At 54.2% G+C, this 22150-nt stretch overlaps 4 protein-coding genes across 4 annotated transcripts; 2 read left to right on the forward strand and 2 right to left on the reverse strand.

The window, feature by feature from the left end:
• Positions 1 to 72: 72 nt before the first annotated feature.
• Positions 73 to 1449, reverse strand: QC763_604930 (uncharacterized protein). The gene is made up of 2 exons (XM_062914338.1): positions 1185 to 1449; positions 73 to 1112 (listed from the first exon to the last, which is right to left on the reverse strand). Exons 1-2 carry the CDS (start codon positions 1228 to 1230, stop codon positions 196 to 198), a joined length of 963 nt encoding a protein of 320 aa, XP_062762568.1. The 5' UTR covers positions 1231 to 1449; the 3' UTR covers positions 73 to 195.
• Positions 1450 to 1716: 267 nt separating this feature from the next.
• Positions 1717 to 3832, forward strand: RPS0 (structural constituent of ribosome; the record flags this gene model as incomplete). Its single annotated transcript, XM_062914339.1, has 5 exons — positions 1717 to 1808; positions 1867 to 1886; positions 1959 to 2016; positions 2114 to 2562; positions 2619 to 3832. The coding sequence occupies 5 exons, from the start codon at positions 1717 to 1719 to the stop codon at positions 2873 to 2875; spliced, it is 876 nt and encodes a 291-aa protein (XP_062762569.1). The 3' UTR covers positions 2876 to 3832.
• Positions 3833 to 8828: 4996 nt separating this feature from the next.
• LTE1 (Guanine nucleotide exchange factor lte1) lies at positions 8829 to 15362 on the forward strand. Its single transcript, XM_062914340.1, has 3 exons — positions 8829 to 9232; positions 9445 to 9945; positions 10071 to 15362. Exons 2-3 carry the CDS (start codon positions 9515 to 9517, stop codon positions 15217 to 15219), a joined length of 5580 nt encoding a protein of 1859 aa, XP_062762570.1. The 5' UTR covers positions 8829 to 9232; positions 9445 to 9514; the 3' UTR covers positions 15220 to 15362.
• Positions 15363 to 17127: 1765 nt separating this feature from the next.
• Positions 17128 to 21972, reverse strand: TBF1 (TTAGGG repeat binding factor). The gene is made up of 3 exons (XM_062914341.1): positions 21816 to 21972; positions 19652 to 21610; positions 17128 to 19597 (listed from the first exon to the last, which is right to left on the reverse strand). Exons 2-3 carry the CDS (start codon positions 21135 to 21137, stop codon positions 17232 to 17234), a joined length of 3852 nt encoding a protein of 1283 aa, XP_062762571.1. The 5' UTR covers positions 21138 to 21610; positions 21816 to 21972; the 3' UTR covers positions 17128 to 17231.
• Positions 21973 to 22150: the final 178 nt, after the last annotated feature.

The raw sequence follows: 22150 nt of genomic DNA on the forward strand, positions 1-22150 counted from the left end.
CCCTAGGCAGGCGTATTGGCGATGTGGAATCTTTACAACGACGAGACCTTGTGTCGTCTCTCTCTCTCAATGGCGGGGTTTGTCTCGTCTCTTTTGGTTCGGTATTGTGTATATTGTACATAGAGGACGTTATACATCTTGCTGTCTTTTTTATACACATCTCACTTTTTTTGCTTTCCCAGGGGGTATAATTCATTAAACCTCGATCTGGTTCTTCCAGCACGCCGGGGTGATGCCCAGCGTCTTGAGCATAAACTGCCAGCGCTCACTCCCCCTCTCCTTCTTCTCCATGTACTTGAGAAGCCGTTGCCTCTTGTGGAGGAGCAATCTCAGACTCCTCTTGTTGTTCTTGTCCTTGTAGCCCTTGTGCCCCTCGAGCGAGAGAGCCACGGCTCTGATCTTGGAGGTTAGAATGGCGATCTGGACCTCGCTGCTTCCCGTGTCTGGGCCGGCGCGGACGGGCTTGGGTCCCTGCGGGGCGTTGATGGAGGGGTGGGGGGCGGCGTGGTCGAGGGTGACGTCGGTGACGTGACGGCCAAAGGTCTCGATGCAGCGGCGCTTGTTGGCGTGTTTCCTGTCCTTTGCGGAGCCGTTGTTGAGGTCTGTGATGCGCTGGAGGGCGATGATGGCCTTTGCGACGTTCTCCTCGTGCTGTTTGAGGTCGGTGTGGGTGTCCTCGTCGAGGGGTTTGGTCAGGCGCTTGGACTGCTCAATGGCCTGCTCGATCTCTTCTTTGGTGAGGAGGTAGTTGGCCAGGTGGGGGGAGGTGGGGAGCTCGTGAGGGGGGGCGAGGGGGTTGCCGTCGCCGTCGACTGGGGGGGTGGAGAGGGGGGCTTGTCCGCCCGAGTCGAAGGATTCGACGAAGGGGGTGGTGATGCCGTGAATGGGGGAGCCCCAGGCTTCTTTGCGTTCGGCTTCGAGCTCGGCGCGGCGGCGGAGGTTGGCGTTTTTGCGCTGTTGGGTTTGGGCCCAGCCGTAGGGGTCTTGCTTCATGCGGCGCTTCATTTCCTTGCGCTTTTCTTTGGTCTTTTGGGAAACATTGGCTGTCTGGATGAGGGGGAGGTGGGACAGGGCCGGGGTTGTCGTCGAGGCGGGAGATGGGCGGAGGCATACTGGGGGGTTGTGTTAGTTGCGCATGTCTCTATATCAGGCGCAAGATAGAAGGCAGCTGAGGTATAGCTTACGCGAAAGGGTTCGCAGCCCTTGGGGGACGGGTAACCTGGGAGGCATCTTGACTTGGTTGGCGTTGACGGTGGTCTCCCAGCGCTCTCCGGACCTTCAATCGCTATCCGTACGTCGGCTCACTGCTCACAACTTTCTCACGGCTGGCCTGCATCTCCCAGATTTTGGGGCCGTTTGCGCTAGACTGGACCAGGACTAGCGGATGTTCACCTCTCCCGGCAGGGTCCCTCAACTCGGCGAGACGGAGCCTCAAAATTCCGGGGCTGAATTCTGCCTGGCACAAGCGGTCAGTAACTCTTCACTTCAGCAGCTGGCACTCGGACCGGCAGAATCACCTGCCCAGTGCACCCCCGGCTCGCCAACCACACAACCCTGGCGGGGCACCCCACACAAAATCAATTGTGTGTGCCAAATTCCTGTAGCTCCGCCTTGCAGCCGTCGCGGAATCCCGAAAAAATATATCCCACCAGAACGCCAATAGCCTCGACCTCTTTCTCCCGTCGACACGTCCTGCCGCGAGAAAGCACCGTCAAAATGGCTCCCGCTAACCTCCCCTCCATCTTCAATGCCACCAGCCAGGACATTGAGCAGCTCCTCGCTGCTCAGTGCCACATCGGCTCCAAGAAGTACGATGATCTCGAATCTTGAAAAGCTGACGATCTTTTGCTAACCTCACTTTCACAGCTTGGGTGTCCATGCGCAGCGTAAATAATCCCCTCACGACCGATTGACGAACGAAGAGAAGATTGGGTTATCTGACAGGTTTCTGCTTGTAGCCTACCTCTGGAAGACTCGCGCCGACGGTGTGAACATCATCAACATCGGCAAGACCTGGTATGTGGAGGAAACTCGGCTCGGTGAAGCTATTCGCGAAGAACGGGCCAACACCACGAATTCGAGAAGGAAGTGTGGAGATTAACACTGTTTGCAGGGAGAAGATCGTTCTCGCTGCCCGCATCATCGCCGCCATTGACAACCCGAGCGATGTCTGCGTCATCTCTGCCCGTCCCTACGGTCAGCGTGCCGTCCTCAAGTTCGCCGCCCACACCGGCGCTCAGGCCATTGCTGGTCGCTTCACCCCCGGTTCTTTCACCAACTACATCACCCGGTCGTTCAAGGAGCCCCGCCTGATCGTTGTCACCGATCCCCGCACTGATGCCCAGGCTATCAAGGAGGCTTCGTACGTCAACATCCCCGTCATCGCCCTCTGCGATACCGACTCTCCCACCGAGTACGTCGATGTTGCCATCCCCACCAACAACAAGGGTCGCCACTCCATCGGTCTCGTCTGGTGGATGCTCGCTCGTGAGGTCCTCCGCCTCCGCGGCACCATCTACAACCGCGAGGCTCCCTGGGACGTTATGGTCGATCTCTACTTTTGTATGTATAGCCCTATTTTCGTCGCAGAAAGGACAAGAATTAACTCGGCATCACAGACCGCGACCCCGAGGCTGAGGCTGAGGAGAAGGTTGAGGAGGAGAAGCTCCCCGGCGTTGATGAGGAGGGTGTTGCCGCCATCGAGTCCGGCTTCCCCGCTGCTGGTGGTGACTGGGAGGCTGCTCCCGCTGCCTTCCCCGCTGCCGGTGCTGCCACTGGTGAGTGGTCCGAGGCCCAGGGTGCCCAGTGGGAGACTGGCACTGGTGCTCCCGCTGCCGACTGGGCTGCTGAGCCCGCCAAGGAGTCTTCGTGGTAGACGACTTTGAGAAAATAAAAAGCAATTGGGGTCAGGCGTATCGGCGATATGGGCTCTGGCTTGACTACTTGTCAACACTTTTTCTCTTTCTCCCCTTTCTCCAGGCTGGCTCTCAGGCTTTTCGTTTGCAACCATTGTGTCCTTGGCGCAGGTAAAATTGACCTGCACTAATGAGGGAAAGATATCCTCTTTGGTGGCTGTCTCTGTTGCCGCCGCTGGAGAGGGGGAATGCCCTGTGGGGTCAAGAAGAGGTGGACTTGATCGTTATCTCGCCTCGCCTCGGTACAGTTGTATTTTGGACTGGGGCAATCTGGTCTAGATGGGGGGAATGTTTAGACTTTTTAGCTAACGGGAGCTGACCTGCCCTACTTTTGTGGTACTATGTGATGTTTGATGTGTGATTATGTTTCCAAAGGCTGGACTTTTTAGTGATTCTGATCATATCATGAAAAGGGGCTTCTTTGAGGGGACTTGGGCTGGGCGTTGGCTTTGACCCTGTAAATTGAGAGTCTCGAAGAGAAGAGTCTGGTCCTCGGGAAGGTACATTGTATTGATGTGGGTACTCATTTCAAGAATTGGGAATTCAGTCAGCCCGTCAGATGCTTGCTTTGGATTTGATGGTTCTGTCTGACAATGGGGGGTTGCGATTGATGTGTTCATCTTCATGGTCAACGGGGATGGGAATCGGTTTGTGCTCTCTTTCATGGTGCTGACGAGGTAGAAGTGAAAGTATTTGTTGTAGTCTTATTGGAGGAGGTCACTCGATGATATTGTATCACTACCTCTTTCACCAGATTATGGATAGCGTCGGGCTTGAGCTAGCTAGGCTGTTGGTTAAGAGGGGTTTGGTGTGTGTGGTTGTGTTTGAAAGAGGGATCTTTTCACGCTTCATGATCATGATGTCAGTGATGTGTGATATTACTGTCTGCCTTGTGGTGAGGGGTCTGTATGTGTCTTACCGTGCGTGTTGAGTGTTTGCGTGGAGGTGGTGCTTTCGTGTTGATGATGTGCTGGGGGGGGGGGGACTGGTTGCTTGCTGTGAGTGGGATCTTGGAGAGGAGTGGCTGTGAGGCTGCTTTTGAGGCGGGAAGGTGCGTTGATGAAGTGTGGGAGGGTTGGTTTGGTTGGTTTAGATGGAGAGATGCGGAGGGGCGTTTGGTGGAGGGTGAGGAGGAAGGATGTTGTTTTGGGAAGAGGGAGGTGGGGGAGAGGAGAGGGTGGTGTTGGAGGTTGAAGATAAATAGTCTGTCTTTTTGCCCGGGTGGAGTTTATTTCTTTTTCTCTTCTTCATCATCGTCTTGCGGCATCATCTGTGGACATTCGGTTCACTTCTTCCTTTCTAATCTTTCTCTACTTACTTTGGACTTGATGCTGGTCGTCTTGCTCCGTCATCTGACTCCTGATGTGACATCTCGTCTCACCTCTTTCTTGACGCTCTTGCCTTCTCCATCTTGCCGCTGCCTATTTGTACATGGTTATTTTCATATCTTTTTCCTTTCAGAGTTCATCTCCCTTCCCGCTTGCCAACATGGATAACCACCGAGGGGAGCCTCACTCCGTTCTATTCGACATGGGAATTGATCTGTCCGCCTATCTTCAACAACAATGTTGTGGGTTTCAGCCTGGTGCTTGACATCGCGCCTGAGGTAATCCTTCCTCCCATCAGCTTGTTTCGATATTCTTTTGAGCCAATGAGACTGGCAAGCAACAGGTCTCTTATTTCTCTTTCTTGAACGCCGTTTCGAGATGAGATTCTTCAGCTCCAGCAGACACTCGGCAATCGCGGTGATCTCCAGCTCTCACCACCTCCAACAACAGCCCCGGCGACGAGTTCTCCCATTCCACACCCCTTCTCGCATTTCATCCTCTTGACTCTCCTATGTCGCCTTCTATATACTCAACACACAACAATATCTCCATCGCCGAACCTGACCCCGTTGTCATGTTCTGCCACCGGAGCCTTTCTATCTTGTTTACCTACCCACTCACCTACCATTTCGACCTACCTGTTCTACATACAGCACCCCACCTACCGTGCTTACCAACACCTGCACATGCCACCATTGCCTACTGGACTTACGAGCGCAACCCTACCACCTCGAACCACGGCATACCCGACGCGACAGCCCGTGTGTGTAGCAGACTCCCCCGTGCCAAGGAAGGTCCTGGCCTTTTTCAGGCACCTCAGAGCCATACCAACAAGCGAGATCAGTGAACTCGCCTTGCGAAACTTCCCTCTGGTTGGAGTCACTGTCGCTTGTGCTCTCTGGGAGTACGAACTGATATCCGAAGCCATGCCTTATTGGCCAGAGAACTTGGCGAACTGCTTGAGGCTATGAGCCAGCCGACCAAGAACAACGCAGAGATACGCTGGACGGTTCGCCGTCAGCGATCGGCACCGCAAGCGTTATCGTTGTCGACCAGTAGTTCTCCCGCTCAGAGTCCCCCATGGTGGGGGCTGCCCTTTTGTCGAACCGCGAAACCGACCTACCTAGCGGGAAACATACCTTGTTACGGTGCCTTCCCGGTGTGCATATGGGCATCGAGGGCATGGCGGTGGCCAGCCAGCGGCTCGTCAAAATGTCCAGCTTTTTAACTGGGAGACCACCTTCGACCTGTTTATGGAGAACACCTCGGGGTCGAGGCCTTCACGCTTTGTCTGGACCAGGAGGAAGAAGTGCGATTGTTGCAAGAGCCTTAGAGTCACGCGAGAAACGCGTGACTATACCGCGACTCACGTCAACTCCCACATCCATTTCTGCACAAGGACTGGAGACTTGCGTGTGTGAAAGGTGGGATTGGGGAAGAGGAACTGAGAGAGAGGGTATAGTCTGAGAAGGATGAACAGGGTCACGATAAAACGAGGTTTATACAATGGGGTTTGCTTATTTTTGGGGTTTCTTGAGCTTTGATTGGGCCGGGAAGGATATGATGATGGAGATGAAGGGTGGTTGCTAGGTTTCTAGTGGGTACACAGGAGTTTGGGTGGATGTTGGGGAGTTTGTGAGAGACGGTTGGGTTGTTGCTCGGTTCGGCGATGTGAGGAAGTATTGTGTAGGTACGGTACCTATATTGATCTAGACCTGAACCGGCAGGCGCGGGTGATAATCGGGGTTTTGTGATGACGTAGAGATGTTTGAGTTGTTGGGAAATGATGGTGAATACAAGCGTGCTACAGAGCTCGACCAGGTTCTCTTCCAACATGTGATGTGATGTTAACTTCGGTGATGGTGGACGACTGTTTCCTGCCCGCATTTATTGGTGATCAGGATATGTGATACCAGCATTTGGACATAGGTTCGTTTGATTGGGAAGATGAGTAACTCCGTGGAGGTGCTCGGATAATTTTGAGAAGTGATGCCAATCAAGATGAAGACAATAATATCTCGACAATTTTATTTTCAAGGGAGACTCCCCATAGTTGAGATTGAAAAGGATATAAAAGTCCATTAATGGTAAGTAGGAAGCAACTGCCAACCGTTGATATTTCTTGAGCAGCATAGCTTGAGTGAGAGGACCACCTTTCCCTCGCGGGTGCAATTGATAACTCTGTCGAAAGATGAATGCTTCAACTTCAACCACTTTCAAGATTCAAACACCCCAACACCAGAAACCACCACTCCAACCCACCTTGACCCAGCCAATCTCAACTCAGCAACGTCCGATTCTGAGACATTTATAGCACACCATCAAGTCAGCACGTGGTAGCAGTCAGCCTCACTCTCAACAAACATTACCATCATCGATCGATCCCGTCATTACTTTCCCTTCCCAAGAGCTGACTTGACCCCCACCTTCCCCGACCGCCCCCCGCTTTCATCCCATCTTTTTCCCGCACTCGCTTGATCATTTCGGCCTGCATACAACTTGCATGCAGCCATTCTCAAACTTCGGTTATGCCAGGAACAGAAACATGAATATTACTTACTCCCAAAAACCATTGCTTCCCTTCCGCTGGTGTGAATTCCCGGGGCCTGACCAACCCAGCCAAGAGTAAGACGCGGCAGAACCACAAAGCGATACCCCAGAACGAAGTCGAAACGGTCCCAATGGGACAGTCAGATGCGTACCAGGGTGGTTACCATGCAGGAGGACATCCTTTGCATTGGGTTTGACAGACGAGAGAAAAAGAAGAAACACAGCAATAGCCAATTGACAACTGATACCTCGGCAGTTTTCTTACTCGTGTCAAACACCGTCACAAGGCTCGGGTAAAGAAAGTCGTGATGTCTCTCAGTTACAAGTTCACCCTCGCCAAGCCCCGCCTGACCTAGCAGTCGATCGCCATCAGTCAGATCTCGATTGGCAAGGTATGACCGCATCAAAAAAAGCTCCCAAGAAAAGATGTGTCTGTCGATCAGGCACAGGAATAACAAAACTGCCTGTGGGGAACAGTCTCGTTGGATGTTGAAAGCAGTAACACAAGTAATAAGTGACGTTGCCATCGTCCGCCCTCCGGTAAACCGCATGGTCATGTCATGTGCATATCCGTACATCACCTACCTCGCATTGCATTTCTTTTCTTTGAAGAAAAAAAAAACGCAGTGAAACGTCTGTCAGCATAAGCGGCGGCGGGCGGCGGCGCGGGGTTAGGTAGGAGGGATGGGGGGGAATTGTCAGCTCGACGTCATTGCATGAGATCAGGGGTGGGCGGCCCAAGAGAAGGGAGAAAAAAAATAAAGGCAGACGCCACTCCGCAGATGTGAACTGAACCGGAGTGGTGGGAATTTGTTGAGATTGTGTGTGTGTGTGTGTGTGTGTGTGTGTGTGTGTGTGTGTGTGTGTGTGTGTGTGTGTGTGTGCATGTGCCTCATTTCCAGCGCAGAACCCTGGTCCCGCAGTGTCACTCCTGCAATTTTTGGGTGTACTAGCTATGAAACTGTGATTTGAATCTGGTGAGAAGAATAGCCCGAGGCAGCGCGTGGATTTTGGGGTTTAACTTCCCACAACATGGAGAGAAAGAATAGAGACCAGACCCCGAAGAGCTAAACATCATCATGCATGACCACGCGGGGAACAACAGCATGAATGAGGGGTAGCAAAAGACCCAATCTCCAGGACTTTTCCCAGGATGTGGGTTCCAGGAACTGAGTTGACTCGTGGGAGACCCCCTTCTTTATCCCTTCTGGAAGCGCTGTCTGGCGGAGCACGAGGAGCTGGCCGTTCAAGCTAGAAAGATTGGAACGAGGACCGCCCGGACACGGCGCCGTTATTATGGGATGAGGAGATCTCATGACCCGATGTCGATTCGGTTCGAGGAGGAGGACTCATCTTTGTTCCAGTCCACTGGTTATTTCTTTGGGGTTCGGCCATTCCAGAACAGAGGAGGACAACCCTGAAGAATTGGATTTGAGGGGGGCCGTAGTGTACCGGGGAACGGGGTGTAGTTGTGTTTGCTGGTGATGCTTGAAGCCCCACGCACGCCTGTCCCCCCCGCCCCACATCACGGTCGAGGATCTCTCTCGGTTCCCAGCCGCCGAGGTGCATGACGCAGTGTTCAGGAAGACTGCGAATCATGGGGAGAGACGGGGTGCTGCTGTGGTGACACAGAGGTGGTGTTGAACTTTGAAACCAACATGGAAAAAGAATAAGAGAAAATAAAAGCAAGAAAGATGAATGTGAGGATGTCATGGTCAAGACCAGTCAGTGACTGAAAGTGAGGTGGTCTGGGCAACGCGTGTGATCCCGGATTGGATGATCGAAGAAACCTTGCTCACCCGCATCGGCAACGCTAGTTCTGGGTCGAACCGTGCGCGCGGTACAGTACAACACTTTTGGCCAGTGGTGTCGAGGAAATGCAACTCGGGCCCATCTGAGGGATTGTCCATTGCTGCAGCTAATGGTGTAGACTCTCTCGAGACGATAGTCAACAGAATGACAGAATGATAGAGTGACAGAGTGACAGCGAAAACAACAAGAGAGGAAGGAGAAGAAAAAGAAAAAGAAGTGATGAAATTGGTTCCCCCGGTTCCATCTTTCATCCCATGCAGCCCGGTCCCACAGGCAAATTTCCCACACACGGACCTTATCCGCGCTGAGCTCAACTCACGGTTCTCCATGGCGGGCGGTTCACCGGTTGGCTGGCTCCCGCCTTGTCTCCTGTCACCTGTGGCTGCTGCACTGCATTGCATCCTTGGTATTCTCCAATCCCAATCCCAATCCCAATCCCAATTCCTTGTCCTTGTCCTTGTCCTTGTCCTTGTCCTCGCCCTCGTCTTATCCTCGTCTTCCTCTTTTGCTGGTTGTCGCTGTCGCTCTCTGTTGTTGTTGTTGTTGTTGTTGTTGTTGAGGATTTGTTAGAATCGCAGCTGCGTGTTTGTATCACCCGTCCGACCTTTATGGCGTCGTGCAATACCCGTACGTGACTCTCTCCTGTGCTCGTTTGCCCTCCTCTGTCCTTCCCTGGCCTGTGTGATCAGGACCACCTAGACTCGCACTGGACGACTGTGCTCGCATCATCGCACTCTCCCTTTCTTCCCTTTTGCCTTGCCTTATGCAAAAACTCACCCACCAGCCAAGCCCCCTCGAATCTGCAAGTCCGTTTGACTCATTCATGTCTTGCATCACAGACGTCGACGCGACAAGGAAAAGCAGCAGCATTCATCGCCGCTCTGCACAATAGGAGCTGGTTCCCCCGCAATGGAGGCCGAGCAGTCGTCGGCTCCCCTAGCGACTAGCCCGACGACGACACTACCGATAATTCCCCAATCACCACGGTCGCCAAAAACAACAACGACACCGCGGGATGGACGCTTCCGAAAGACGCCGCCAAGGCTCAGGAAGGATGGCGAGAGGCCAAAGACGGGAGGAGGCCGGGGCGCCGCTGCAGCAGCAGCCATCGGACTGGCAAGGACGAAACTATGGGCATCATCCTCAGCTGCGCATTCAAAACCGCTGCTTCCGGTGACGGAGCGGAGGTCTCAGGAGGAGAACCTGGCGGGGCGGAGAGCAAAGAAGGCCAGTGTGGACGATGAAAAGTGGGATATTGCTCCGGATGGGGGATCGGCCGGCCGAGAAGGGCGGAATTTCGCTGTCGCAAATGTCGGGCACAACGGTCGAATTTATTTGAGGTAAGCGAACGGTGACCGGGTTCATGTTTGCCCCCCACACGGTGGGCGTTTTTGACATCTCGCTTGGGGTACCCCCGTCCCCTTGGTTGACAAAGGGGGCTTGATATATTGACCATTGTTCCTAGGCCAACCGTCCGCCCTGCCAACCAGCGTTACCCGCAGCCTCCGTTTGTGTTTCCCATGACACCGCCGGGTACTGCCGGACTTGAGCCTCTGCCATCAGATAGACATCGGGATCACCGGGACGACAACGCGCAGGGAAGGCCAGGAACTACTACTCGCCCGCAGTTTCCCCCGTCAACATCAAGCCTGACTCGCCAGGACTCGGGGGAGAAGCATGTTCAGATACGCCAGAGACATCGTCGAGCCATGTCGGATTCCACAGTGCGGGAAACCAGCGTGGCCAGGGAGTCGGAGCCGGGAGGATTCAAGATCGTCATTACTCAGCCGGGGGAGAATGAAAGACCACGAACGGTCGAGGACTTGGACATGACCAGGACGCCGCTGCTCGAAGTGTCGATTCCGTCATGGAGGATAGGAACGCCTCGGTTCAGCGTTCGCGGCACGCCGTTTATTCGTGGTTCGTCTTATGCCCCTACTGAGGATGTTCGATCAAGCCGCGCTTCGTTCTTCAACTACACGCCCGTCGATGCCATTTCCAGCATATCCAAAACCCCAGATGCAACACGACAGCACCCGCACCCTCCTGCTATGCCGCCCAACCAGGATGGAAATGCAGTTCCTCCCTCGATCCCACTACGGGCGACATATCTTACGACCCATCTTGTGATAGAGCCCTCCATGTTTGACTCGCTGACTTTTAAGCCAGCCTGCGATGACCGATCTATTGTGAGATACTCACCCTCGGGATCCGTGACGGCAGCCACTCCACCGCGGCTCGTGGCCGAAATTACATCTCCGAGCTTTCTCGACTACGAACTACTCTCGGATTTTTTTCTCACTTACCGATCGTTCCTAGAGCCATCAGATCTTCTCCGCATGCTCTTTGCTCGCCTCAGGTGGGCATTGGGAAGGAGTGACGAGGCGGGCATGGTGGTTAGAGTCCGAACATTTGTTGCTCTGCGGCACTGGATTCTGAACTACTTCACCGACGACTTTGTAGTCGACTACGACCTCCGGTTTGCCTTTTGCGAGTTATTGAACGATTTTGTCGACGAGATCTCCCAAGACGCGATAGCAAAGAAGGTGCCGCTTAAGATTCTGGCCGAGCTGAAAAAGTGCTGGAGGAGGGTGTGTGCCCAGTTTTGGGACGGGCCAGAGTTTGACGCTTCGCTCCCGACGGGCGTCCCGATATCGCCTGGTGGCATTGCTGGCCACCGTGATCCCAGTCTGGACCCGACTTTTTGGACGGCAAAGGTTGATGATGATGCTGGGCCGCCGCAGATTGACGGGCTGATTACGCCTGTTAGTCCGAGAGGACACACGAGTTTTTTGGCCGAGGTTTCGAGGGCCGGGCATATCGACTCGGTGGTGGTGGGGGAGCGGCCGGCGACGCCTGAGAACCCTACAATACCGGATACGGAGTTTACAAGGAACCAGCAGGCTTCGCCTGGCAGCATCACTAGTGTTGATGTGGTTTCTTGCTCGCTTCCTACCAAGAGCATGCGGTTTCATCACAGCGCCGGATACCCGCTCGCTGCTCACCCTGCGGACTTGAGCTCGATGTATAATGCTAGTTCTGACCCTATTGCGACGACGCCGAGGGCGTTGGTGGGCAAGCGGGTGCGTCCGAATCACTCGCACAAGCGCAACGCGAGCCTGAGTGATTCTTTGCGTGATCATGCCACCATGACGGAGAGGGTTATCTACAAGAATGCAGAGTTTCTGCTTACGCTGCCGTATTCGGGGAGCTTGGTGAGGGGTGGTTTGATGCCGCCGTCGCAGGCGTTTGTGGAGGTTATTCCTGGCTCGTCTGGGGCGGGGTCGAGGCAGACGACTTTGTTTCAGCCGGCTGCTGAGTTGCCCAAGGAGAGCAGGCTGGTGGCGTCGGCGATGTCGGGCCAGGGGATGAAGAAGCTTTTGGGGAGTGTGCGGAGGGCACTGAGCACAAGGGGGCAGGCGCTATCATCGTCTACGCAGACGTATGTCAACTTCTCGCCTATTGGCCCCAAGGGCGCGACGACGAATAGGTTACCGGGTACTGCGATAGTTCCGCAGTCTCGGGCCCGGCAGAATAACGGTGCGGGACCCCCTGTGAGGATTGATTTGTTGGGCGCGGAGATCGCCGAGGATTTTAAGAAGGCTGTGCGGGAGGATGCTGCTGCTGAGGCGGAGAATGAAGGGTGCGAGCCTCCGCCGGCGCCTGCTGGGGAGTATTCAGCCGCGCATATGGACACCACCTTTGACTTTGGACCCGATTTTGGGGTTGGGGAGATGAGGCCGACGAGCGACATGGGGATCACCACGGGGAGCAAGTCGATTGTGATTGTGGATGACACCCTGCTGCCGGAGAATCATTACCCTGCCATGACGGGGGCTTTACCGGCGGTGAATTCGAACTCGTCAATGGAGGCTTTTGCCGAGACGTTTATGCCCCACGGTGGGGATCCCACTCCGCCGACGACGCCGCCCGGGGCGAGGGATATGGGGGTGCCGAGAAGGTCTTCTTATATTCTTGGGCATCAGCCGTTGCGGCACTCACAGTCTGCGGATCCGTTGCCGCCGTTTGTACCTGACATGGCGACGTTGGGGTCGTCGGAGAGCGGGAGGCCGTCGCATGACTGGGTCAGGCCGTCGTTTGATTTTTTGAACCAGACGCCTAACCGGCCGCCGTTGAGCGGTGTGAGGGCGCAGGGGCAGGGGCATACGAGGCAGGGGTCCAGCAGGTCGTTTGTGTCGAGTCGGAGTAGAGGTCCGAGGAGGTATGCGTCCTTTACAAGTGGGATCATGCCTCGCCGGTCAACGACGGTTAGGAGTTTTGATGCGACGACGTACTCGGAGGGGAGTGTAATTGGGAGGGCGGATGAGTCGTCTCAGGCGGTGATGATTCCGGAGCCGTTGAGGGTTTTGAGGAGGAGGCCGGGAGGGGATTTGAGGGCTGTTACTAACGTTGGCGAGCTGGATCCGGCGGGGGTTAGGAGGTCGAGGAGTGTGGGGAGTTTGACGACGTATACGGATTCGATCAACAGCTCGTCGTTTGTGAGGAGTCCGGTTCTGGAGATGGGGGGTGGGTATGTCGATGTGGTTGCAAGTGACTACTCGCCGCGGAGGGGGAATGAGGCTTTTTCGTTGGGGGCGATTACGAAGAAGCAGCAGCCTGTGACGGAAAAGGCGGAGAAGAAGTTGAGTTTGTTCAGCACGCACTCTTCCAAGCCGATTATGAGGCCGAGTTTTGAGGCCGAGGCGCAGAAGCTGGCGCAGATTCCGGATGATGTGGATGATGATGGGGGGGTGGAGTCGGCGTTGTTGAAGTTGGAGGGGAGGTTTGAGAGGAGGGTCCCAGGGGGGAAGTTGTCGATGGATTTGAAGGGGACAGTGCCGCAGATTGATGTTTCGGCGGAGGAGAGCGAGACGGTGGATGAGAGTAGGGTTTCGAGGGAGGAGCATAGGCATGTCCACCTGGGTGATGAGGGGGCGCATCCGTTGTCGCTGTCGACGATTCCGACTACGATCAGTGTGCAGGGGGGATTGTTGGATGTGGCTGGTCGTCAGGGGCGGAATGCGGATGTGCAGTCTTTTCTGTCGGATGATTCGAGGGCTTCGTATTCGGCGCCTTTGTTAGAGATGGATGATGAGGGCAGCAAGAGGACTGTGACGAGGGAGTGGACGGACCGGTCGGTGTTCCAGGGGCCGGATGAGGATGGGGCGACGCCGATGGATGGGAGGAGTGTTCAGGGGTCGAACCCCTCTTATGATTTTATTATGAAGACGGATAGCATGGAGAGGATGAGGGGCGGGAATGCACTGACGGTGCTGGAGGGGGGGGCGAGGAAAAGTGCGGAGCAGTCGTTTCTTGATGTGGAGAGCGATCATGACAGCGATCTGTCTTCGGAGTTGTCGATGGAGGTGATTGACTATCATGAGGCTGATGTTGATCCCTATGCACCGTCGAATATTGGGATTGCTGTGTCGACCCTTCCGGCACACCCATTGGCGGATGTTACACCGGGCTATCAGCCGTCCCATCAGACGGGCTCTAGTCCAACAAACCCCCCGTCACCGCCAATGACGCTCATCCAGGCTCTTCACCTGTCTCCGGAGACTGCTTGCGTCCCAACATTGGAGGACCATCAAGTCTGGGGCGAGAAGCCACTTCCACCTACTCCGGATATCACGCCTACTGCGACAGCCGCACCTCCCTACGACACAACACAACTGCCACACGCTTCGCCCGCTGACCCGACAGGCACGAAAGAAGCCTTGCGAAACGCGCCTAAGCTCGAGATTCCCGATCCTCTTGCGTCCCCGGATGCTTCCATCACGGCCCCAGCAAAACTCAACGCCCATCTGCCCTTCATCCTGGCCTTCGACAGCGACATTCTCGCCCAACAATTCACCCTAATCGAAAAGGACGCCCTGAACGAAATCGACTGGAAAGAATTGATTGACATGCGCTGGAAGAATGCTGAGCAAAAAGCCGGCGGGGGGATCAACGCCCGCTCCTGGGTTTCGTTTTTACGGGACACCGACGCGAGGGGTGTGGAGGTTGTGATTGCGAGGTTCAACATCATGGTCAAGTGGGCCATTTCGGAAATCGTGCTCACGCAAGACATGGAGGAGAGGGCGAGGTGTCTGATCAAGTTTATTCACATTGCTGCTCACTGCAGGCGGTACCGGAATTTTGCCACGATGGCACAGCTGACGATTGCGCTCACGTCGAACGAGATTTCGAGGTTGACGAGGACTTGGTCCATGGTCCCTGCGTCTGACACCAAGACGCTTCAGGAGCTGGAGCAGTTGATGTCGCCGATGAGGAATTTTTACAATTTGAGAGAGGAGATGGAGGGAGGGGGGAAGATGGGCGCCAGGGCGAGCATGGAGATGGGGTGTATTCCCTTTGTGGGGATTTACACGCATGACTTGCTGTTTAATGCGCAAAAACCGTCAGAGATTGCGAGCTCGCCGACGGGGGCGCCGCTGGTGAATTTTGAACGGTGCAGGGTCGCGGCTGGGGTGGTGAAGACGTTGCTGAGGCTGCTGGAGGCGAGCACGGTTTATGAGTTTGAAGCTGTGGAAGGGGTGACGGAGAGGTGTTTGTGGATGGGGGCGTTGGAGGAGGGGGAGATTAAGAGGTTGGTTGGGGGGTTGGAGTAATAGAACTGCGGGCGGTTTTTGCCACACACGCGCACACACATCATCACATCTCGTCATCACTCTATGGCATTTATTTGGCACACGCATTTGTACTATGTTTTTTTGTACAAGTACACCGACACATTATCATCATCAGGAGCACCATCGATACCAGCCCCCCCCCCTTTTTTTTTTGTTTTGGTTTCGATTCTCGTTTCTTGGTTTCAGCATTTTTGTTTCATCACAGCACCACCAGAGTGGGTTTTCGCTTCGATTGTGTTTATTCATTTTTTATTTTTATTTTTTTATTTCTCCGAGACGAATTATCAGACCTTGCTTACTTATGCTGTTTTTTTTAACGCTGGGAGGGGTTGATTGGTTTGATTTTCGGTATGCTTTTTTATTTTTATTTTTGGATTGATTGGAAGGAAAGGAGGGAGTTTCTCTCACCATTGGGGGTGAGGGTTGTTTGATATATATGGCTTTGTTTTGTTTGGGAGTGATTATTATGTAATTTTGGGAATGGGAATGGGGGAAATATTTAGATACCAAGTTTTAAAGATAAAAGATGGAGATGGGGGTTGATATGGGAAAACGGAGGGCGCGGGGGGGGGTTGAGAGGGGAGGGGTATAGGGGTATAGGGGTGTTGGGTGTTGGGTGTGGTGGTGGTATTTGGAGATATAGGTGAGATAGGGTGGAATAAATATAAAGTCAAGAGTTGAAGCTTTTTATGATGTCTTGGACTGTTATGGTGGTGATACACATATGTGATGTCTGTCGATCGTCGATCGGTATTTGTAAACAACCCGAACCCTTTTTTTTCTTTTTTCTTTTCTTGGCTGTGAGGGGTTTGGTCACTACCTATCAAATCGTATATTTGGGGTCCAAAAAGGTGTCCATTCTGGTGTTGTACGAGGGAGAGTCCCCGGGTGGCTGGAAAAGGCCGAACCCAGTGGGCCTTACTGACTAATCTCACTACCCAACCCCAGCCCCTGAATCTCCAACAACAACCTTTCCTCACAAACAAACCAGAACACACGCTCACGTTACACCAACCCCCTGAAACCGACTTCACACCACTTCTCGGTGTGGCTTCTCTTTTTGGTCCGGAACTTTGATCCTGACCTGAAAAAGATATCGTTTTTTTTGTGGTGGTACTGGTGTGCGTGCTGGATGCAGCGATGTTCCACCTAGCAGCATGCTACCTCAAGCCAAACGAGGAAGGAATCATGAGGTTGCACACCGCCTTCAAGCTGGCCGAGGAAAAGGGAGGGAAGGGATTTGCTGCTGCGAGTGGTAGTAATGTGGAAAAGGTTAACGGAGAGGAAGGGGTGGACCGGAAGCAAAAAGGAGAGCAAGGGGTTCGGGAGGATCACAGAGATGAAGTGAATAAAAAGGATGAGAAGGATGAGGGTATTGCCGAGAGAAAAGATGGAGAAGGCGACATTGTTGAGATTTTGGCTTGACATGACGGAAGTTTTTTTTGAAGGGGGATTGCAGAGGAATGGTCGGTCTTGGTGTTTTTGCCCACGACGGTGCAAGGTGTGAATGAAGCACGGCTGTCAATCTAACATACCTACCTAGCAAAGCAGAACCCGCCATCTTCATAAATCCCAGCATCTTTTCTCAATAGTAAATCTCAAAGCTGATATTGCGCTACGGCAGCATATCGCCGCACGTCATACTCTCTATTCTCGCTGCTTACACCCGCCCCCCCCCTCCTCCCCTTTCCCCACAAGAGTAAAGCACCCAGGGTATATACACCCATCGACCCCAACTTTCCCAACCCCAAAAAATATCACAAACGCCGAAACCCCATTTTGTATGAACCCTCCTTTTATTTCTCCCAAAAATGCCAGTCCAACCCCTCCATGGTATCATTGTACGTGAAATAGGTAGCCTTCCTTCCCCCCCCCCACCTCCCCAAAGAACTCCTCAACATGTCAGTCTTTCCCCCTCATCCCCACCATCCCTCACTCCACTCTCTCTTAAAATCAACACAGAGCTCCTCTGTGCTCAGCACCGCCCACTCCTAGTTAGGCTGAACAGCCAGAGCAGCCTGCAGCGACTCCAACAACTCCTGATCTTGGTGATCAGGGGTGGAATGATGATTAGGAGGTATTGGCAACCCGGGAACTGCCGGCGGCGAGGCCTGTGCTGGTGACGGCTGGGCTGTCGAGGCCTGGGGCTGGGGCTGGTATGCCGTTTGAGCCGGCTGAGCCGGTCGTGGTGGTGCCGGCGACGGCTGCGATGTTGTTGGCGAGGGGATGTGACGGTGTGGTTGTGCCTGAGGCTGAGCCTGCTGCTGGACTTGTTGCTGGGCCTGCCGGTGTTGATGGTGCGTTTGCTGCTGTGATTGCGGTGGCTGGGGCGCCTGAGCCTGGTGCTGTTGTTGTTGCTGTTGTTGATGCTGCTGTAATTGTTGAGGATGCGCTTGCTGAACATGCTGCTGATGAGAATGTTGTCGCTGAGCTTGCTGGTTTTGCTGGACTTGTTGAAGCTGCTGAGCCTGTTGTTGCTGTTGCTGTGCAGGCCGACTGTGTTGGACCTGTTGGTGTTGTTGTACCTGCTGACCCTGATGATGTTGAGGGACCTGCTGAAGTTGCTGGGCCTGCTGAAGTTGCTGGGCCTGCTGATGCTGAGCCTGCTGATGCTGAGCCTGTTGGGCTTGCGGAGCGTGCTGGTGTTGCGCAGCAGGCTGGTGTGACATCGTTTGTTGTCGTTGCGGAGCTGGCGGCTGCTGCTGAGCTTGATGCTGCGGAGCCTGATATTGCTGGGCCTGGAGCTGCTGCTGTGCTTGATGCAGCTGCGACTGAGTCTGACGGTGGCCTTGTTGCTGGCCTTGCTGCTGAACAGGTTGTTGAACAGGCTGCTGAACATGTTGCTGAGCGTGTTGCTGACCCTGGTTCTGCTGTTGCGGACTTTGTCTGTTCTGTTGCTGCTGTTGCTGCTGGGCTTGGTTCTGGTGAGGCTGGTGAGGCTGATGAGCCTGGTGCTGTTGGGCCTGGTGATGAGGAGAAGACGGCTGTGGCTGCAAGTGATGATACTGCGGCTTACTTGGAGGCTGCATCGACGTGCTCGGAGCCGGCGCCGGGGCTATGGACGGAAACGATGTAACCTTTGGTAGGCCGTGGTGTTCCTGAGGCTCCGACTTGACCATTGGTGAGATGGGCACCGGAGGCAAACCGCCCGATGTTGCCGTAGTCGTATTGCCATTCATAGGCCCGCTCACGCCCGGGGTGGTTGGGCTTGCCCGCGGAGCTTGCACACTTGAATGTGGGCCGGGCATCACGGACTGGTTGTTGTGTTGCATATTCGACAGCGCCATCATTGTCTGCAGCCTGGCCTGTTCTTCTTGGCTATTCTGCCGCGCCTTCTCCTCGGCTTCCTTTCTTGCTGCCTGGGTCGGAGCCCGAGTCTTGAGCTCTCCTGTGACGTGTTGCAGATAGTACGGCATTTCCGAGTTCGTCTTGAGGAAAAATAGCTTCAGATTCCTTGCCTTGTCCTTCAGCTGGACCTGAGTGCGATCCCTCAGGATGGTTGAAATGGTTCCGTGCGGTCCAAAAAGACCGAGAATTTGACTCCAATGGGGACCCTTCACCATGTCCAAACCAGCCATGAGAGCCTTCTCCTCTTCAGGACTCCAAGGCCTCCGAGTCGAATGCAGGCCTTCGCGCCTCGACGTATTAGATGACTTTGCAACAGCAGCCTGCCGAGCCTTTTCGTACAGAGCCGCAGTGGGTAAAGACTGATTTGGTGGAAGGCCATTCTCGTTCGTGGCAGCTGGAGCAGCCGGGGCTGCTGGCGCGGGGCTCTGTGTGTACGTCTGATATTGGCCCTGGTGTTGTTGATTCATTTGCGCAATGTAGTGAGGATGGGCCGGGGCGTGTCCGAGATTTGCGGTCCCGACAGTCCCCGAGTATATCATAGTCGAGGTGGTGGGGAGCCCATGCGGCGGCTCTTCTGGGATTTTCGGAAGGCTGGCTGCGATTAGATTCGCCAATTCGGTAGTCGAGCTATTCATGTCATGCTGTCCAGCGGAAGAGTCCTTAATCAGCCCGCTCAGGTCATGCGACAAGGACGAATCCTTGGCCAACTCCTGCTCGATGAGCTTTTTCAATGTTTCGTCATCATGTTGACCTGACAGATCTTCGCCGTCGAGTTCTTTGGTTTCCCCAGCCATCGGAAGTTGCGCTGTTGCAAGCCTCAGCGTTTCAGCAAGGCTGTCGTGCTGCTCCTCGATTTCCATATTCGTGGCCAGAACTGGCTCCTCCTCTTGTGTGGGTATGTTGATGCCGTAGCTCCTGGCGTAGTCAACTATAACAGCCAGGTGGCCTTGCAAAAACAAGCTCAGCAACTCGGAGATTCTCTCGGGTGACGATTGCTCCGCCAACGACCCTGTTCTTGTCAGTCCACCGACATTCAGAAATCCAAACGGGGAGGAGCAAGTACTCTTGATAGATTCATCAGCGGCCGATTGGACCAGCAATTCCCTTCTTTCGCGAACCTGACCAACCAGCCGCTCCTCATCCGGATTCAATGCCAGATCTCCACTGCGATTCTTCAAAACCTCATCGAACCGAGCAGGAAACAAAGTGTCCAACACGCCCAGCGCCGGCTGCGGTGGTTGGTGATTAAGCGCATCCAAGAAGAGCCGCGTCTTCAAGCTAACTAGCAATTCGGTCAAAGAGTCCTTGTATTCGCCGTCTTCGGGGATGAAGACGCTGAAAAAAGAATCGTGTACATCTTTCAGTGTCACATCGCCTGAGCCAAACACCATGCCTGCCACCGAAGCCAAGTTTGACATGCGGATCGTCTCCCTATCTTCCGAGTCTGTGATTTCCAACTCGTCGACCGAAAGGAGGTGAGAGTCTGAGTACATCTTTCGTGTGCTTTCAAACACATTCCAGAGCATACCATAGGCCTTGTAAAACTCGGATTCGGTATGGGCAAGAAGTGCATCAGTGTCAGCTTTGGTATTCTGCGACAGTCTGATGAGGATCTGAACAGCAAAACTGCCCATGTTCAGGAGGCTCATGGACCGCATATGGTAAAAGGAGTGACGCGTAAAGTTTGCGATTTTGTTTCGTGTTTTCTCAACCTCGGGCGTGGCAGGTATTGGGTTGGTGGTCCGCACCACGTTCACATCGTAATCAGCCAGTGCATTATTCAGCATCGTTTCCAGGTCGACAGGCGCCATGTCATGCCCATTCATCTCACCATGTCCCGCTTGCTCTGGGTGTCCGAGTTGCGCCTCATGTTGGGCAAACTCCATCTTCAACCGTTTTGCCAGGCTATCATCATCATCCAGGTCAGGGCTCCTGGGTCGTTTGGCTTCACTCGGCATCTGGGCAGTAACGGGGACTCCCGGTGAAGGGTCAATTGGTGTTTGAGAGTCTGCCGGGGGTTGAGACATCGTCGGTTGCGGTAATAGCGCTTGAGATGGAGACTGATGCACGAGGGCATCCGTCTGGGCTTGGGCAGATGCTAAGAGCTGCTCTATCTGGACTGAAGGCGACTGCGCATCGAGCGCTGTGGTTGGGGTCGCAGCAAGCAGGTTCGGCGCGGGGCTCGGAACAGGGGCGGGAGTCGATGGTGGTGGGAGAGAGGAAACTGCTGCGGCTGTAGATATTAACGGAGTGGCAGGAGTTGCCGGCGTTGTTGGCGCTGCTGGCACTGTGGGTGTGGGTGTGGGTGTGGTTGTGGTTGTGGCTTCCCCATGTTGCGACGTGGGCGGTGGTGGCGGCGGAGGAGGAGCAGGAGCAGTCGGAGCCGCAGTTTTCTCAGGAGCAACATCTGGCGCTTGTTGAGATGGAGGTTGTTCAGGATCGGCCTTGATTGGACTATCGGCGTCTGGCATCGGAACATCGTCGTTACTGCTGTTGTTGAAGGCAGCAAAGAGATCGGCCTCGAGACCGGCGAGCATCGTGTCGGCCATGTTCGCAGCTTAGAGCGCGAAGCCCATTGAACGGGGGCTGAAGTCTCGTCGGTTTGCCCCGCACACTTAGTGGCAGACTTAAACCGATCTCGAAATATGTATACGACAAAAGAAGACAGTCCAATGGGTCCGACGGCGGGTGTCGTCTCTCTTGGGCGGGCGGTGTCGTTATCGCGGTCTTGGGCGGGACTGGGGAGATGTCGGAGAAATTTTTCTGACGTCCGACATCCAAAGTTGCCCTTATTTTGTGCCCCAGCCTCCGATACACAAGCTGCGTTTATGTGCTTGAAATTCCAAGGAAATACCAAAAATCCAGCCACATCCGTCAATTCCAAAGAATACTGAGTTCAACGTGGGCATTTTGATAACAACTACGAGCAACTCTCGTTTCATGCTTCGATTGACACTCCGCATGATCGTGTATGTCTTCAAAGAGAAGCCAGCTAGCGAAGTGACGGATAACAAGGCACTATCTAATCGGAAGGCACCTCAGCTTGCAATTGGCCAACCACAATAGAAATAGCGATCAAGGTGCGTGCGGTTGGGATCGAATACTCATGGGGGAATATAAATGTGCAAGGCTAGCTCTACAAAGGAATCTTTAGGTGCAGAACGCATGGGTTGGAAGTTGGGGATGTGATAGAAAAGTGATACGACTCAGGCTCTCATAGGACTTACCTATCTCGGTTTCCATCTTCCGCCAGCCAGACCTTGACTGGGAAAGCCGTAGAGCTTCAACATGCTCATCAGGTCTCCGGCGTCACCCAGTAAGCATCAGGAAGGCCCCGAGAAAAGTCCGATTGTGTTTAAAAGAAGAGAACCGACTTTTGGTGTGCTTCACGGGGTCTAGAATCGTTCGAGTTCCGGTAGCATCGTCCACGCTGAGCCATGAGAGAGCATACGATGGTGTCTCAGAAGGTGTGGTATAAACGATAGTATCATGAAGAAGCACTGGTAGTGCGCAGCATTCGGCGGGAGGGAAGGATCTCGGCCGCCCGGAGCCTGCAGCACGG

Source organism: Podospora pseudopauciseta, chromosome 6 (genome assembly GCF_035222475.1).
Source record: "Podospora pseudopauciseta strain CBS 411.78 chromosome 6, whole genome shotgun sequence".
Lineage (NCBI taxonomy): Eukaryota > Fungi > Ascomycota > Sordariomycetes > Sordariales > Podosporaceae > Podospora > Podospora pseudopauciseta.